General features: G+C 42.4%; 1 protein-coding gene across 1 annotated transcript; it reads right to left on the reverse strand.

Annotated features, from left to right (window-relative positions):
* Window positions 1–1,175: 1,175 nt before the first annotated feature.
* SLN (sarcolipin) lies at window positions 1,176–5,431 on the reverse strand. The gene is made up of 2 exons (XM_040977242.1): window positions 5,280–5,431; window positions 1,176–1,796 (listed from the first exon to the last, which is right to left on the reverse strand). The coding sequence occupies exon 2, from the start codon at window positions 1,722–1,724 to the stop codon at window positions 1,629–1,631; it is 96 nt and encodes a 31-aa protein (XP_040833176.1). The 5' UTR covers window positions 1,725–1,796; window positions 5,280–5,431; the 3' UTR covers window positions 1,176–1,628.
* Between the last annotated feature and the right edge of the window lie 9,573 nt (window positions 5,432–15,004).

Here is a 15,004-nt window from a genome sequence, read left to right on the forward strand (position 1 = left end):
AATGTAAGTGGAAGTAAGGCCCCCGGGCCAGGGAAAGAAGGAGAAGCTACACGTGGACATGGAGCAGCTGAGAAGAGTCTTCTCTGGCACACACACAAACCTTTTGAAAACAGAAAAGTTGTTTTTTTTAAAAAAATCCAAGATCATGATAGTATGTCATAGGGAAAAGCAGCAGAACCAATTTATTTTTGTTGCTGAGTACTTTCTGCAGTGTTCTACGCAATCAAGACAAGATTCTAAAATAGTAGGACTTCGAGTATAGATAGCCCCTGCCTACTGAGGAAGGTGCTGGGAAACCCATAATGGCTGTGGCAGACATAGGAGGAGTGAACCAGCAGATGGAAGACCTCTCTATCTCTCCTCTCTCAAAAATCTGCCTTTCAAATAAAAATGGATAAATTTTAAAAAGTGTTAAACTTAAAACAAAGAAGTGGACATGTGTTGGGCATCATTTGGAAGTGGTCCCTAGCAGAAACTAAGAAGACAATTTAGTCCTGCTCCTCTTATCACAGATACCCAGTTGACAAGGACTCTGCCCCTGAGCTCCCACATTGCCTAGTTATAATGTACTGAAAGAGCCTAGCACAGTGCATCATATACAGGAGACCAATAAACAGCATCTGCTGTACCTGCGGGCACCTGAGCTCAGACTAGGTGAGAAGGAATAGTGTCATTCCTGCTCAATTCCCTCTGCACCACCATATGCACAGCTCAACCCATGGAGATGAGCTTTCTTTAAGCCAGGAAACAAGTTAAAGACACGGCACATTCCAGTCCTACTCAGTGGTAAATAATTCGAAATATTAAAGTGTTCGTGAAGATAGTATGGGGTAGAAGATAGAGTTCTTGGAAATTCCAGAGCTGAGTCACAAGACTTCTAAGAACCTTGGCACTTTTAGCAGACACTTCAGGCTAGCTTCCAGAACCCCAAGGGGAACAGATTTTTTTTTCCCTCCTGTTGCCCTTGAGATTAGTTTAAGGGGAAAGCCCTGAGGAACACTGAGCCCTTGGACTTAATTTGAAACATGACACTTAGTTGACTTGGCTTCAGATCCTATGCAGTTGGCTTATTTCAAATGCTAGAAATTCTGGGGAATTTGTCACTTCAATCCCAGCCAAGGGTCAAATGCTGTACCACACAGAGACACTAAAATAAATTCTAAAAGTAGTTTTTGTGGTTGACTTAACTTTATTCACATGATAGCTATAAGGGCTGACAAAGACCTCCTATAACATTTCTTCTGCTGGGTTGAACTTGAGTTTTCGGTCACAGACAGTGTCAGTTGAAAAGTTGTATGGTGAGACACATCAGGGGCTTGTTACAATTCTCTATCATCATGAATCCAGTTTAGTTTTAACCCTGAGGCTTGTCTAATGTGTTTGCAGTAAGAGCTGGGAAATAAATTTGACACTCACTGGCAAACAGTTGGCAGACCTCAAAAGCAGCATCTTAAAAGAATACATGATCGACCCTAGTACTGGAGTATGTCAACATTGTGCGTGCAAAACAGAGGTGACTTGGGGGTGCCAGGATGGCATCCCATGACAGTGACAGCAGTGGGAGCACAGGGAACACAGAAGACAGCTCCAGAGTCTCAGTCAATCCCAAGTGTATGTGGCATGGCCTCTCAGTACTGATAGGACCTCACCAAGAGCCAGATAAGGATAATTGTGATAAGGACAACAGTGAAGTTGAGACACAGCTCCCGAGTGGACCGCTCCATTCTCTGCGTGGCTTGGTGAGAACTTCAGGCAGGTTTCCAAGGGCACACCAAAGACCTCTGGCTCTTGCTCTCCTGGTAATGACAGCAACAAAGAATACATGGGAGATTATTGAGCTAAAAAAATGTTGTAGAAAAGAAGACTGTTGGGAGCTAAACCATGTCCCTCCAGATGTCACTTGTTGAAATGCTACCTCCAATACTTCTGAATGTGCATTTAAGAGATAGGAATTGGTTTCAAAAGATGATTGCATCAACTGAGGTCAGCAAGGTGGGTCCTATTCCATTGACTGCTGTCCTTGTAACAAGTGGAGATTAGGACACAGGTGTATTCAGAAGGAAGACCATGGGAACACACAGGTCCATTCAAAGGCCAAAGGGAAGCCTCAGAAAAAAGCCACCATGGCAACACCTTGATCACAGATCATATTTGAACCAGAATTGCACATCCTAACTAGGTATCTCTCCAATCTGCCAGCCTGCCCTGAAGACTTTGGACTTCCCATTTCCATAACCTTCTCACACACACACACACACACACACACACACACACACACACACACACACACACAGAGTTGTGTTTCTCCAAAGAACCCTGACAAATACAGAACACCTGGGTTTCACTGCTTAATGTCATGAAATCCAACATGCTCATTTTGATTTTTTCTTGTGATGATTGCATTGATTCCATGGGTAAAATAAAAATAGCACATTTTTCTCATATTTCTGAGTGTGTGTATGTTCATTCTGTTTGCTAACTTAGAGTATCACCAAGTAAGGGCACCCAAACAGAAAAAAATGTCCCAATTCAGTATTGTTCTTGCTGTGACTTTCCCTATAGACACTGGAGATCATAATATTTCTAATTCCAGGCTGCTTTAAGTCTTTATCTAACCTTGGTGAAAGCACAAACTACTTCCAACAGCTGCATGGCTTCTAACAAGCCCTGCACAGGGCACAGAGCCTACTAGGGTCAATCGCAAGTCCCTCACACAACAGACACTCAGTCCAAAGAGCAAGTGTTAACCTCATTGGGTACTTCTATTTCAAAAAGGGCTTGTGCCAGCTATTTTTAGTCAAGTCCAGGATGTGCCTAGACTGAAAACACTTCAAAGAGCAGGGACGGTATCTTCACAGCATGTGGAGGTTGCACATGCAGAGAATCAAATTTTGAGAACATATATGTGCAGTGAATATACTGCCTTAGTGATGTGTTTGTGTAATAAATGAGAGACTTCCACATTTTAGGTAGCTTCAGATTCTTAGATATCTACATTTTAGATATTTAGAACAAAAGTCTACTATGGACTGAAAATGTTTAGGAAAGAAAAGGGGTTTGTTTGTTTGCTAAAGGTGGGAGCTCCAAGAACTAAAGAGTTGTTGCCAACTTATTGGCTTATAGTAAATTATTAATTGTAACTATTATATTTATTATTTATGAATGGGCCAGATTATTACATAAACACCAGATGAATAATCATTGTTCATATTATTTAACTGTCTGAATAGCAGGTTTAAATCAGATGATGCTGACTTGTAGGATGTTAAATCTTGTTTCAAAATACGGTCAATGAGAATGGTTCATGATTCACTTTCCATTTAATTCTCATGTGTTTCTTGGCCTTCAGCATAAAGAAAATAGTACATTGCCAGTGAACGTCTTATAAAGATTTGTTTGGAGGAGAAAGTAAGCAGACAAAATGAACAGATACAGGAAGGTGAGAATGTGTAAGGCGGCACACACGAGAGGGCAACAGGAGGGTAATGAGTCCATCCAGAAGCCCAGAGGCAAAGGAGTGAGAATCAAGAAGACTCTCCCTTAGCATTTCCTACATGGATTCAAGTCTTGGCTGAACCACACACTTCACTGGGTAACGTCCCTAAATATACAGTAAACATCCTGCTTATTGTGACTAAAACACACTTCTCAGGGAGAAGAAAATAATGGTTTCACCAAAACTGCCTATTGAATTAAGCTCTTAAACAAAAGGAACCTTGGATAGCAGTCCAACAAGAATATACTTAAGAAGTAAAAAAAATATTCTTGGAAACTGTTCAAAGCTCTATTTAAGTTATCTTCACAAGAACTCAGGCAAGGATTATTATGATTTTTATGGCACCCAGGATTACAACTAAAAAACATGACTTTTAGAGAAGAGCTAAGTTGTTTGTGCAGTGGTACTTAGCAAATTAGAGATAGGATTAGGAATGGCAGTCTGGAACTCTTTTCTAGAATTGTGGTCACTCCAAAAGAGCGATTACAAGAATGAGTCATTACTGGCAAATAACCAGGCTGAATAGACAAAACTAAAGGGAATTTTCAACTACTTTGGAAAACAATTTGCCTTTTTTTTTTAACTGCTGAAAATGTTGATCCCTAGTATCTAACAATTTCACTTCCATCCCAGAGTCACCAAGAGACACATACAAGGACGTTCATAGAAACATTTTCACAACAATCCTAAATTGAAAACAAATATTCATCCAGAAGTAGAATGGATGGCAGATTTGACATATTCACCCATTTTAGTATTATTGAAAAAAGAAAATAAGTGAACTACAGTTATAGCTACACAAAACAAAAATGGGTGGATTTCAGAAATAATATTGTTGGGTTAAATAAGAATTTACAAGAGAAACAAAATAAGGCTCCATTTATATAGTGTCAAAACCAGGAAAGTTTACCATGATGTTAAGGAGGATGATAAAACTGAATACAAGCTAGGAGAAGATCATCTCAACAGCTTGGGACAGATGTCTGGGATGCTGAACCGGCCCTGCTTCTTGCCCTGGGTGACAGTTACACAGGTGATGCCCTAAAATCATTGTTTAAACTGCCTTTACTGTGCATTCCCACATTATATTTTAGTCATCTCTCAATGGGCAGGCTATCTACTAGTCTTCTTACTTTCCTCTGCTTTCTCTTTTCCTATTTTTGATGTTCACTTTGATGGTAGACTTAAGTATCTATTTTCCTTTGTATATTTTTAAATGAATAGAACATAGTTAGGAAGACAATTTTTAAAAACTCTAATTCAGTCCAACACTTGCTCACAGTTAAGCATGGACTTTAGGCACACACATTTATGCCTTTTAGGAATATCCAGACTCAGGCAAAAGTCTGAATCAGCCAAGTTCCATTGACTTCAGTTCATGCCATATGATCCAAAGCAACTGCCACATGGATGAACTGAAAACCAAAGAAAACTATGAAAATTTGGAAAGGAAGTTTGACATTGAGTATTTCTTTTAATGGAGCCTTTGAGAAGATAAAAGGCAGACTTCTGTCATGTGAGAAAAAGTTTTCCCACAATAGGAAGGGAAAACATGCATAAAGAAAATTGGAATCAATCATGATATTCATTTTTTATCTTAAGGCAGACATTGTTTATTTCATTAAGAAATATAAACATTGTTTTGCCTTTCTTGGTCAAAACTTGTACACAACACACACACACACACACACACACACACACACACAACACACACACACACACACACACACACACACACACACACACACCTTCCCTATGATAAGGCCAAAACACTTGATGTTACCTGAAGAAGGTCAAGGACACACCTTGGCTGCTACAAGTTTCTCCTTACACTCTTCAACTCTGTCTCCAACTCCAGCTCATCTCCCCAGGCTCTGTGGACGCCTGGGCTCTGGGCAGGGGCTAAAGTAGTCCAAGGGAGGTGGCACTGTGATGTCACTGATGAAACAGCTGAAAGGAACAAGCCCCAAAGGTTCGAGGCTATTTGTGTTCGGGGGGAACTTGCAAATGTGTTGACTAAGACTTTGTTTCTATGGCTGCCAATTTATGTAAACATCAGAGGGGCTTAAAACTTTTATTTCCACGTCACTTTCAGTGCAATTGATGTGTGTATTTTAAATATATCTTTTGCATCTTTATGAATATATCTAATATATCTTGAAAAACACCACAAACCATGAGGAATAGTTTAATTTTTAAAAATAAATCCTGCATTTAACTATTCCCATTAATCAGCAGGTCTAGGCATAAAGATATGACTTTGTGTTACCATCCATATCTTCAGTTGTTTGAAATGTGAAGAGCTAATGCTTTCTCTCTCGTCTCTCTCTCTCTCATACACACACACACACACACACACACACACACACACACACACACACACACACACACACACACACGATCCAGAAGTCAAGGCATCTTGAACTGCTTCAACATTGACTTCAGTCCAAGCAGTGAAAGCTATCCTCTCTGTCACCTGCTCCCCATTACTCTGCAGCTACGCTGTGCACTGCAAGTTTTCACCTTAATCTACAGCTTCATCTGAAACAGCTGAGGTAGCCGCGGTTTGTGTCTCTGTAAACTAAGAGAGCAGTAAATTCAAGCAGCAAGACAATCACTCCAATAGCTCAGGGAGTAAGAAGAATTAGTCAAAATTTTTGAAACATGTGAGTTATTGGGTTTATCTGAAAGAAATCAAATGATAAAATTTCTTTATAAATACAAACAAAATGGATTTGTAACCAACAAACTCAAATGTTTCCAGGTAAGTGGAGCCTCACAAGTGTTTAATTGGACTCAAAAATAACTCTGTTGAGCACTTTAACATCACCCCAGACGTGATACTTACTCAGCAAATTCCTTCTTTATAGATTACAGAGCAAATATACCTCCTCCAAATTCTGTCAGGATTAATCAAAGCAAACATTTCCAGGATTGGGCATCTGGCTGCTCGGGATTGCTGAATATCATATTAGAAGCCTTGGGTGCAACTTACAGCTTTGCTCTATATTCTAGTTTTATGCTAATGCATAGGCTAGGATTTCAGCAGGTGGTGGCTCAAGTAATTGCATCCATGCCACACATGTGAGAGGCTTTGCCTTTTTCCCTGGCTTCTGATTTTGGCCTGGCCCTATCCTAACTGTTGTTAAGTATCTGGGGAATGAACCAGCACATCGGAAGGAGTGCTTTCTTCCTGCTGCCCCTGGTTCCAAATAGTCATTTTAAAAAAAAATCTATTTTTATTGGAAAGTCAAATATACAGACAGGAGGAGAGACAGAGAGGAAGATCTTCCGTCCAATGATTCACTCCCCACACGGCCACAATGGCTGGAGCTGAGCCAATCTGAAACCAGGAGCCAGGAGCTTCTTCTGGATCTCCCACAGGGATGCAGGGTCCCAAGGTTCTGGGCCATCCTCAACTGCTTTCCCAGGCCATAAGCAGGGAACTGGATGGCAAGTAGGACGGCAGGGATCTGAACCAGCGCCCTTATGGGATCCCGGCAAGTTCAAAGTGAGGACTTTTACTCACTACGCTATCACATGGGGCCCCCAAATAATCTTTGAAAAACTGACATTCCTAAAGAGATAAAGACAGATCTCTGATCATTTGGGTTCATAACCAAAAGAAAAACTTCATTCCATTTCTTCATTTCAATGTAATGGTGTGCAATGGTGTGCAATCTTAATACAAAACTCTGTCACCATTTGTCATATAAAGTGACAGCTTGCTGGAGTGACAGATAGCGTATAACATAGCACAATCAAAATTGGCAGTCATGTATTGCTATCTGGCAAATGCTTGAGTGTAGTCAGATTTCTGTCTTTTGCCTCCAAGCATTGCCAGATTGCTTTAAATGCTGGGAATGTTTTCCTCGTCACGAAGCTATCCTTATCCCTTTTTGTTTTAACCACTCCACGTTATTTTTGTCCCACTACAAAGTAATATATTTATTTTAGAAAATTTAAAATTACATAAATCATAAAATTTATCACCTCTAATCTCATTATCCACAAAAAGGACAAGTATTGTATTCCGTTTTATTTATATATGAGACTTCACAAAAACAAATCTCAAATTCCCAAGACATTTTGGTAAAAGAATCTGACATTTGAAAAACCTTTTCTTTGCTGATTCATTTAGAACTGAATTATTCATACTGTATCATGTATTGATACTGGATTTACAGGACAAGCGTCTACTTTGTACATGTTAGGATGTGAACTAGCTCTGTATCATTTAAAATGATAAAGACAATTGGGAAACATTAATATATCACCAAAACTGCTGATACACACAGTCAGTTCAGTTAACTTGGTCAATTTCAATGTGACCTGAAAGAAATTTCTACTGTTTTCTTGTCTGATTGTCTTATCCAAACATGTACAGCATTGTACCACAGACTGTGTACCCAGTACCCACCATATTGACAAACTCTAAGATTTGATAAGTTTCTATGTATCAGTGTTTGATGTCACAAGATACTGCAATTGCATTCATAACTTAGCTCATCATTTGTTTAACCTAACCCTCTCTACAAAAGTCTGCTAAAGCACCCAAAATCATGTGATGCTCATTCAAAGACCTAATATATGATTCAGCTGTAAGGAATTTCGAGCTCATTTTAGTGGTAGACACCTGGTACAGCAGTTAAAACTTCCTGGGTTTGAGTCCTGGCTCTGCTCTATTCCAGTTTCATACTAATGATCTAGCTCTACTCCCCATTCCTATTTCATACAAATGCCCATCCTGGCAGGCAACAACGATGGCTCAAGAAGCTGGTCCCTGTCACCCACATGGGAGTCCCACTGAGTTCCTGACTCCTACTTTTATCCTGGCCTGGCCTAGCTGTTGCAGGCATTTGAGGAGTGAAACAGTGGCTAGGATCTCATCAAGAAAACAGCATTTACACTCATACTGCAATTGGCCTCCATCTTTTCATCACCATCACTGCATACATTTCCAGGAATAAAAGTTTACACCCTTTGAGACTCAATGCAGAGTTCCCATGTCTGATTTGCTGATAAACTAGCTCATTTAATTTATTCCCTGCTTCTAGCCATTTTTTCCCTCTAGAACTAAGAAGTAAAGACCTTAAGTCAGTTCCTGAATCATACACGATGGGAGAACTCACCAAGGCCTTCCTGAAAAGCGATAAGCTCTTGGCACATTACAGTAATAAACTCGAACATCATACTACCTTTCTCACCTTCCCGTCTTCTCATCCAGCTGGCCAGGGAGCTGCCGAGAAACACACAGCTTTTTACTATTCTCTCTCATTATCCTAACACACAAGGACAAGGCTGAAATACATGAAACCCTGTTTCTTTAAAAAAAAAAAAAAAGATTGATTTTATTTATTTGTACGAGATATAGAGCCAGAGGAGCAGGAGAGGTGAGAAACAAATTTTCCATCAGCTGGTTCCCTACCCTGGATGGCCATAATGGCTGGCCAACGCAAACAAGGAGCCAGGCGTTTCACCCAGGTCTCCTATGTGGGTGCAAGGGCCCAAGCCCTTGAGCCCTTCTCTGCTTTTCTAGACACATTAATGTGCTTTTAAAAATAAAAAAAAAAACATTAATGTGCTTTCCCAGGCACATTAGCAGGGGGCAAGATGTGAATTGAAGCAGCCAGAACTCACTTGGCACCCATATGAGATGGCAGTGCTGCACCACCACACCAGTCCGAAGATCCTGTTTCTCAAAGCCCTCTCAGTGTCGCTCTTGCCACAATCATCAGGTAAGCTACACCCTCTGGCTACAGCAAAGACCCAAGATAAAGTCCTAAAGAAATTTGGGTGATCATTGGCCAGGTCTTCCCAGAATGTCCAAACAGGTCAGCTTAAACCATTTGGGGGAAAATACCCAGGACTGTGCAAAATAGAAGACACTGGCATCCATATTCTGAATTTTCTACTTACTACATCACATCCAGAAAAATCATTTCTTTCCTGGGTCTCCCCATCTATAGCTTGGGGAAGTTAATAACTCTCCTAAAGATTTGCATGCTATCAGGATCCAGTGAATGATATATGCAAAACCACAAGTTCCCTTGTATTAGCAAGAGTAAAAACAACATAAGGTGCATAAAAACCAGCAGAGTCTGCTTGATCTGTATTTTAAAACATGCTAGTTTTATTTGCCTTTTTAGTCGTCATAATTTTAAGTAAATAGACAAGGAACTCCTTGATCTTGTAAAAACACAAAGCTTTTCTTTTATGACTAAAGGAGAGTGGGTTGCATTCTTATTGTAAAAATCTCTGAACTTGTGATTGGCATCATTGCATAGCAGGTAAAGCCACCACCTGAGATCCCAGCATCCCATGTGGGCTCTTGTTTGTGTTCTGGCTACTCCCCTTCCCATCCAACATCCTGCTGACAGTCTGAGAAAACAGTGAAGGGTGGACCAAGCACTGGGGATCCTGCACCCATGTGGGAGACCTGGATAAAACTCTTGCCTTCTACCTGGCCCAGCCTTGAATATTGTGGCCATTTGGGGAGTGAACTAGCAGGTAGAAGATCTCTCTGTGTGTAACTATGACCTTAAAATACCTAAATTTTTTTAAAAAAGAATCCTCTGGGGCCCGGTGGCATAGCCTAGCGGCTAACGTCCTCGCCTTGAACGCTCCAAATGCCTGCAACAGCCAGAGCTGCGAAAGGCCAAAGCTAGGAGCCAAGAACTCCATATGGGTCTTCCTGTGTGTGGCAGGGACACAACTACTCGAGCTGCTCCAAAGGCATGCAACAGCGGAAAGCTAGAACTGGAAGTGGAGCTGGAACTCAAACTCAGGCCCTTCCCTGTGTGATGTGGGCATCTCTAAGGCCTCTTAAGAAAAAAAAAAAAAGATCTATTTTTATTGGAAAGGAAGGCAGGTCTTACAGAGAGAAAAAGCGAGAGAAATATCTTCCATTTGCTTGTTCTCTCTCCAAGGGTACACAACGGCCAGAGTTGAGCTGATCCAAAGTCAGGAGCCAAGTGCCAAGAGCCAGGAGCTTCTTCCAGGTCTCCCACATGGGTGCAGAGTCCCAACACTTTAGGCCATCCTCACTGCTTTCCTAGGCCACAAGCAGGGAGCTGGATGGGAAGTAGAGCATCTGGGACAAAAGCTGGTACCCATATGGGATCGTGGTGCATGTAAAGCAAGGATTTAGCTACTGAGCTAGTGCACCAGGCCTTCAAGTGGCATCTTAACTGCTGTACCAAACAACTGCCCCTACGTTAAAAAAAAATTAATTAAAAAAATAGTGAACAAACAATAGGGACATAAGGCAGTACAAGGAGAGTGGCAACAGAATGACATCAAGAAAGATCACCAGAGTCCCAGGGTGGGTGGGAGAGATCCTAAGATAGGAAGAGAAGAGAAACAGCTTTAAAGAGTTGAGAAAGACACCAAAGATGAAGTGGAGTCATAGCAACCAACAGGGATAACTGTATGAGCCACAGCAATAACACTAAAATCACTGAGGGCTAGATTCCTAAGCAATAATAACCACAACAATGTCAACCAGCACTTGCTGAAGATATGCCACCTTAATTAATCCCTGCGACCAACCCTGCGAAGTAAGTACAACGTTCCCATTTCACAGAGGAAACAAAAGTCTAAGGCCATACCACCCTGAACGCACCCGATCTCGTCTGATCTCAGAAGTTAAGCAGGGTCGGGCCTGGTTAGTAGTTGGATGGGAGACAGAGGAAACAAAAGCGAACAGCTGTGCCTTCCCCAAAGTTAGAGTTGTAGGTGGCTGAGCTTACTGCACCCAAAGCCCTGGGCTCCTAATGACTACCTGATATTGCACCCAATGTGCAATTGAACATACACTCTCTAACCCTTGAGTCTCTAGCTCCTTTTAACGTGTTCTTGATAAATTAAAAAATTCAACATGATCACCAACAGAAAATATATGTATTTTTATACATTAGGTATTAGTGCAGTTTATTCATCCGTTATATATATTTTATAGTGGATCAAAATAAAATTTTAAGAAAAAAATTATCTACTTGAGAGACAGAAAGCTCCCACCTGGTGGTTCACTCGCTAATGCCCACAACAGCTCAGGGATGGAAGCCAGGAGCAACACACTGCTATGCAGGTGGCAGCAGTCTCAATCCTTGGGCCATGACTGCCTCTTGCTTTAACAGGATTCTAGAATCAGGAGCTGGAGGTCGGTGGCAACTTGCGGCATTCTGATGTGGGACGTGAGTGTAATGATCATCTTGACTGCTAGGCCAAGTGCTTGCCCGTAAAATAAAGACGAGGAAGGGAAATAAAATATTTCTTTGCTTTTGTTTTTTATACACAACAAGACTATTCTTACCCTCATAATGTGGAAGCCTCTGTTGCATATTACTCAAAAATTTAGGTTTTGAGTAATAACATTGAATCATGGCAAGTAGCCAACAAATCTTGGTTGAAAAGTAATTACTACCTCTACTTATTTTGCTCGTGGCACACCTGTGATCTTTGTCTCACTAACAGGATGTTAACTTCAAAGTTCCATAGTCTTTCTGTTTCTCCAGCTGTGCGCTGAATCAGTAAATAAGGAAAATAGGTACTCCAAAATGTATAGCAAGGGGTCCAGCTTGAATGTCTGAGCATGCCTGGAAAACATGAGTGGGAGACATTGGGGTCAACATCAGTTCCCATCATAAAAGGAGCTAGAAGCTTCCTGGCAGAGAAAACTTCCATGAAAGGAAATGAATGCAGGCAAGACAAATGCTTTAGCAACAGGGACAGTAAATATCGATTTGACAACATCATATCGGTCAGTCCCAACCCAAAGAGGAACAGATACCAGCCCAGGATGAGAAAAATACCCCCAGGGGATTAAATGTGGTGGAGAAAAATACGCCAGGGAAAATGAGATCACAGACAAGCATAGAGGCAGGCGGGAAACTGAGTCCTCCACCAGCCAGGCTGCCGTAACCCCACTAGGTGGCAGGAAGGAAGGGAAGGAAGACTGTGTAGAAGCACCAAGTACTGCAGTTACAAACCAGCTTGACAAGGCTGCCAGGGGCTCCTCCATCAGTGTCACCTGCTGTGTGTTTTGCATCTCCCAGGAATGAGTCAGTCTCGGTATTCCGGCCATGCTTAGTCATTGATTGTGGAAAGCGTGGCAAACATGATGATGACTTCAGAGCTAGGCTGGCCTCAGACAGGGTACAGAGGGGCCTTAGAAGGGCCTTCTCACAGCCCTGCTGCTTCCACACATACCACCCTCCAGCTTGCTGCTACAGAGGTTAAAAGAGAAAATATTCAGAATCTCATTCTCTTTCTCTCTTAAGATTTATTTATTTTTATTGGAAAGTCAGATTTCAGAGAGAAGGAAGGACAGAGAAAAAGATTTTCCATCCACTGATTCACTCCCCAAATGGCAGCAATGGCTGTAGCTAAGCCAACCCAAAGTCAGAAGCCAGGAGCTTCTTCCAGGAGCCAGGAACTGCTCGGGTCTTCCATGTAGGTGCAGGGTCCCAAGGTTGTAGGCCATCCTCCACTGCCTTCCAAGGCCACAAGCATGGATCTGGATGGGAAGTGGAGCAGCCAGGACACGAACCAGTGCCCATATAGGATCCTGGCACTTGCATGGGGAGGACCAGTCAACCGAGCCATCGTGCTGGGCCCAGAACTTCTTCCTCCTTAACAATGACCTCCACACTGTGTCACACTGCAAGGGCAAAGACCTCCTGGCACGTGTCATCTTGCAGACCTCAGACTATTCCTGCAGCTAGCAACATACTGTCCTTCAGTTGAAGGTTCACGGAGGTTGGCAGAAGCAGAAATACTGATCTAGCCCTGCTTGTTGTTTATATTAAGCTCTGCATGCCTCGGGAGCTGAGAGCAGCTAAGAGTAAGAAAAATGGCAGGATCTCCTTGGTAGCTGACAGTACTTGTTCATGAACACATGGGAGCCCACACTCTGCACAGTTGCTGGAAATAATCAGGAGGGAGGGGGGCGACATTATAGGGGTATGCAGTCTTGCATAAGAGGCAGGAACAAGAGCCAGAAAACTTGGTGTTACTCCTATTTATAATAACCCACGTTAAGTCCTGGATGGGTGAAGGGACACCTGTTAACATCATTTGACTTGGAACCAATTAAATTCCTCTTCTCTGGAACAAGGATATTTCTGCTCTATAATAAGATTCTGCAAACAAATGGCTTTCAGCATATTAAACATAGCTACTGAGGGAGGGGTAGGAGAGGGAAGGGAGGAAAAAAAACAGCAGCCAAAAATGTGTTTACTACTGGGCTAATACCATCTGTCCTCAACACATTCCCAGATTTGTGGTGGGAAAGAAGACTTCAGCAGGGTTTTGATGTGCTGTTGCTGAACTGTCCAGGGGAACATCCAGGCAGACACACCCACCTGAAACAGCCTGCTCCTTAGCAACTTTGTTCAAGGGTCTTTTCACTGAATCCCTTCTGAGCATCCGTCAGTCCAAATAACACACTGGCCATTTCGGTGAGAATATAGATCAGACCAAATTGCAGGTTGTTCTCTGGGAAAGAGTTCATTTGCTGTTGCCTCCAGCTACTACAGCAGAGAGAGCCGAATCAGGAAGAGTCCTGAAGAACTGCCCCTCTCCTCATTTCATGGCAAACAGAAGTGCCCAATTGCAGCAATGTGGAAGAAGACTGGCAGGGTACAAACTAGAGACTGGGTTTCCTTTTGGATTAGGGATGTGCCACCTCACAGTGTCACTGGGCACTTGGTCGACAGGCTGGGGAGTAACCTAAGCTTTTGCACTTTTACAGTAAGAACAAATGTGGAGTTGCCAGGGACTCGTGTTCTGAGAATTTGGACAGCTTCTCTGAGAGACGTAGCTCAGGCCTTCTCTACTTTAGCTTCACTGCTTCTTATTTCCACTTGCTGGAGGTAGAACAGAACCTTCTGCCCCAAACATACATGTAACCCTCAGCACAGCAGTTCTCTTGTGTGTTCATGGGGGTATACCTTGTGTGCTAACACAAATCAAGTCAGTATAGAATTGCTTCCCCCTTGCCTGTGCAAGCCCTCTTTTGCTGCATGTTAGGGTTCTCAGCAGGCATTCATGAGTAAACTTTCACTCCCATCACTCCTGCTGAGACAGACATGTAACAGACCTCCCTGCCATGGTCACTTTGCTTGCCAAGGGTCTTGTGTTCACCTACAAGACTCCTCTTCCTCTGTGGTCAACTATGATGGGCACCATTGGGGGTTCCCAGATTACACTCACTTGTGGAGCAAAATAGGGTATGAGGGTGGGAAGCAATGCCTCCATCTGTGTGCTGGACAGTGCTGAGGACATTGTAGTAATGAGGCTCCCCAGACAAACAGAACCAATCAGTTAGCTGCAGTTCCATAGAGAAGACTTGCATGGGAATGAGTTCATGTGATTCTAGAGGCCAACACGTCCCTTGATCTGGTTGTCTGTTAAACTGGAGATCTAAGAAAGCTGGCGGACACGTCCACAGGCTTTAGGACAAGGAACTCCCATGTCCAAGGTCAGAAGACAGGTGACACTGTTCAG

Source organism: Ochotona curzoniae, unplaced genomic scaffold (genome assembly GCF_017591425.1).
Source record: "Ochotona curzoniae isolate NIBS_2020 unplaced genomic scaffold, NIBS_Ocur_1.0 contig_2723, whole genome shotgun sequence".
NCBI classification, from domain to species: domain Eukaryota; kingdom Metazoa; phylum Chordata; class Mammalia; order Lagomorpha; family Ochotonidae; genus Ochotona; species Ochotona curzoniae.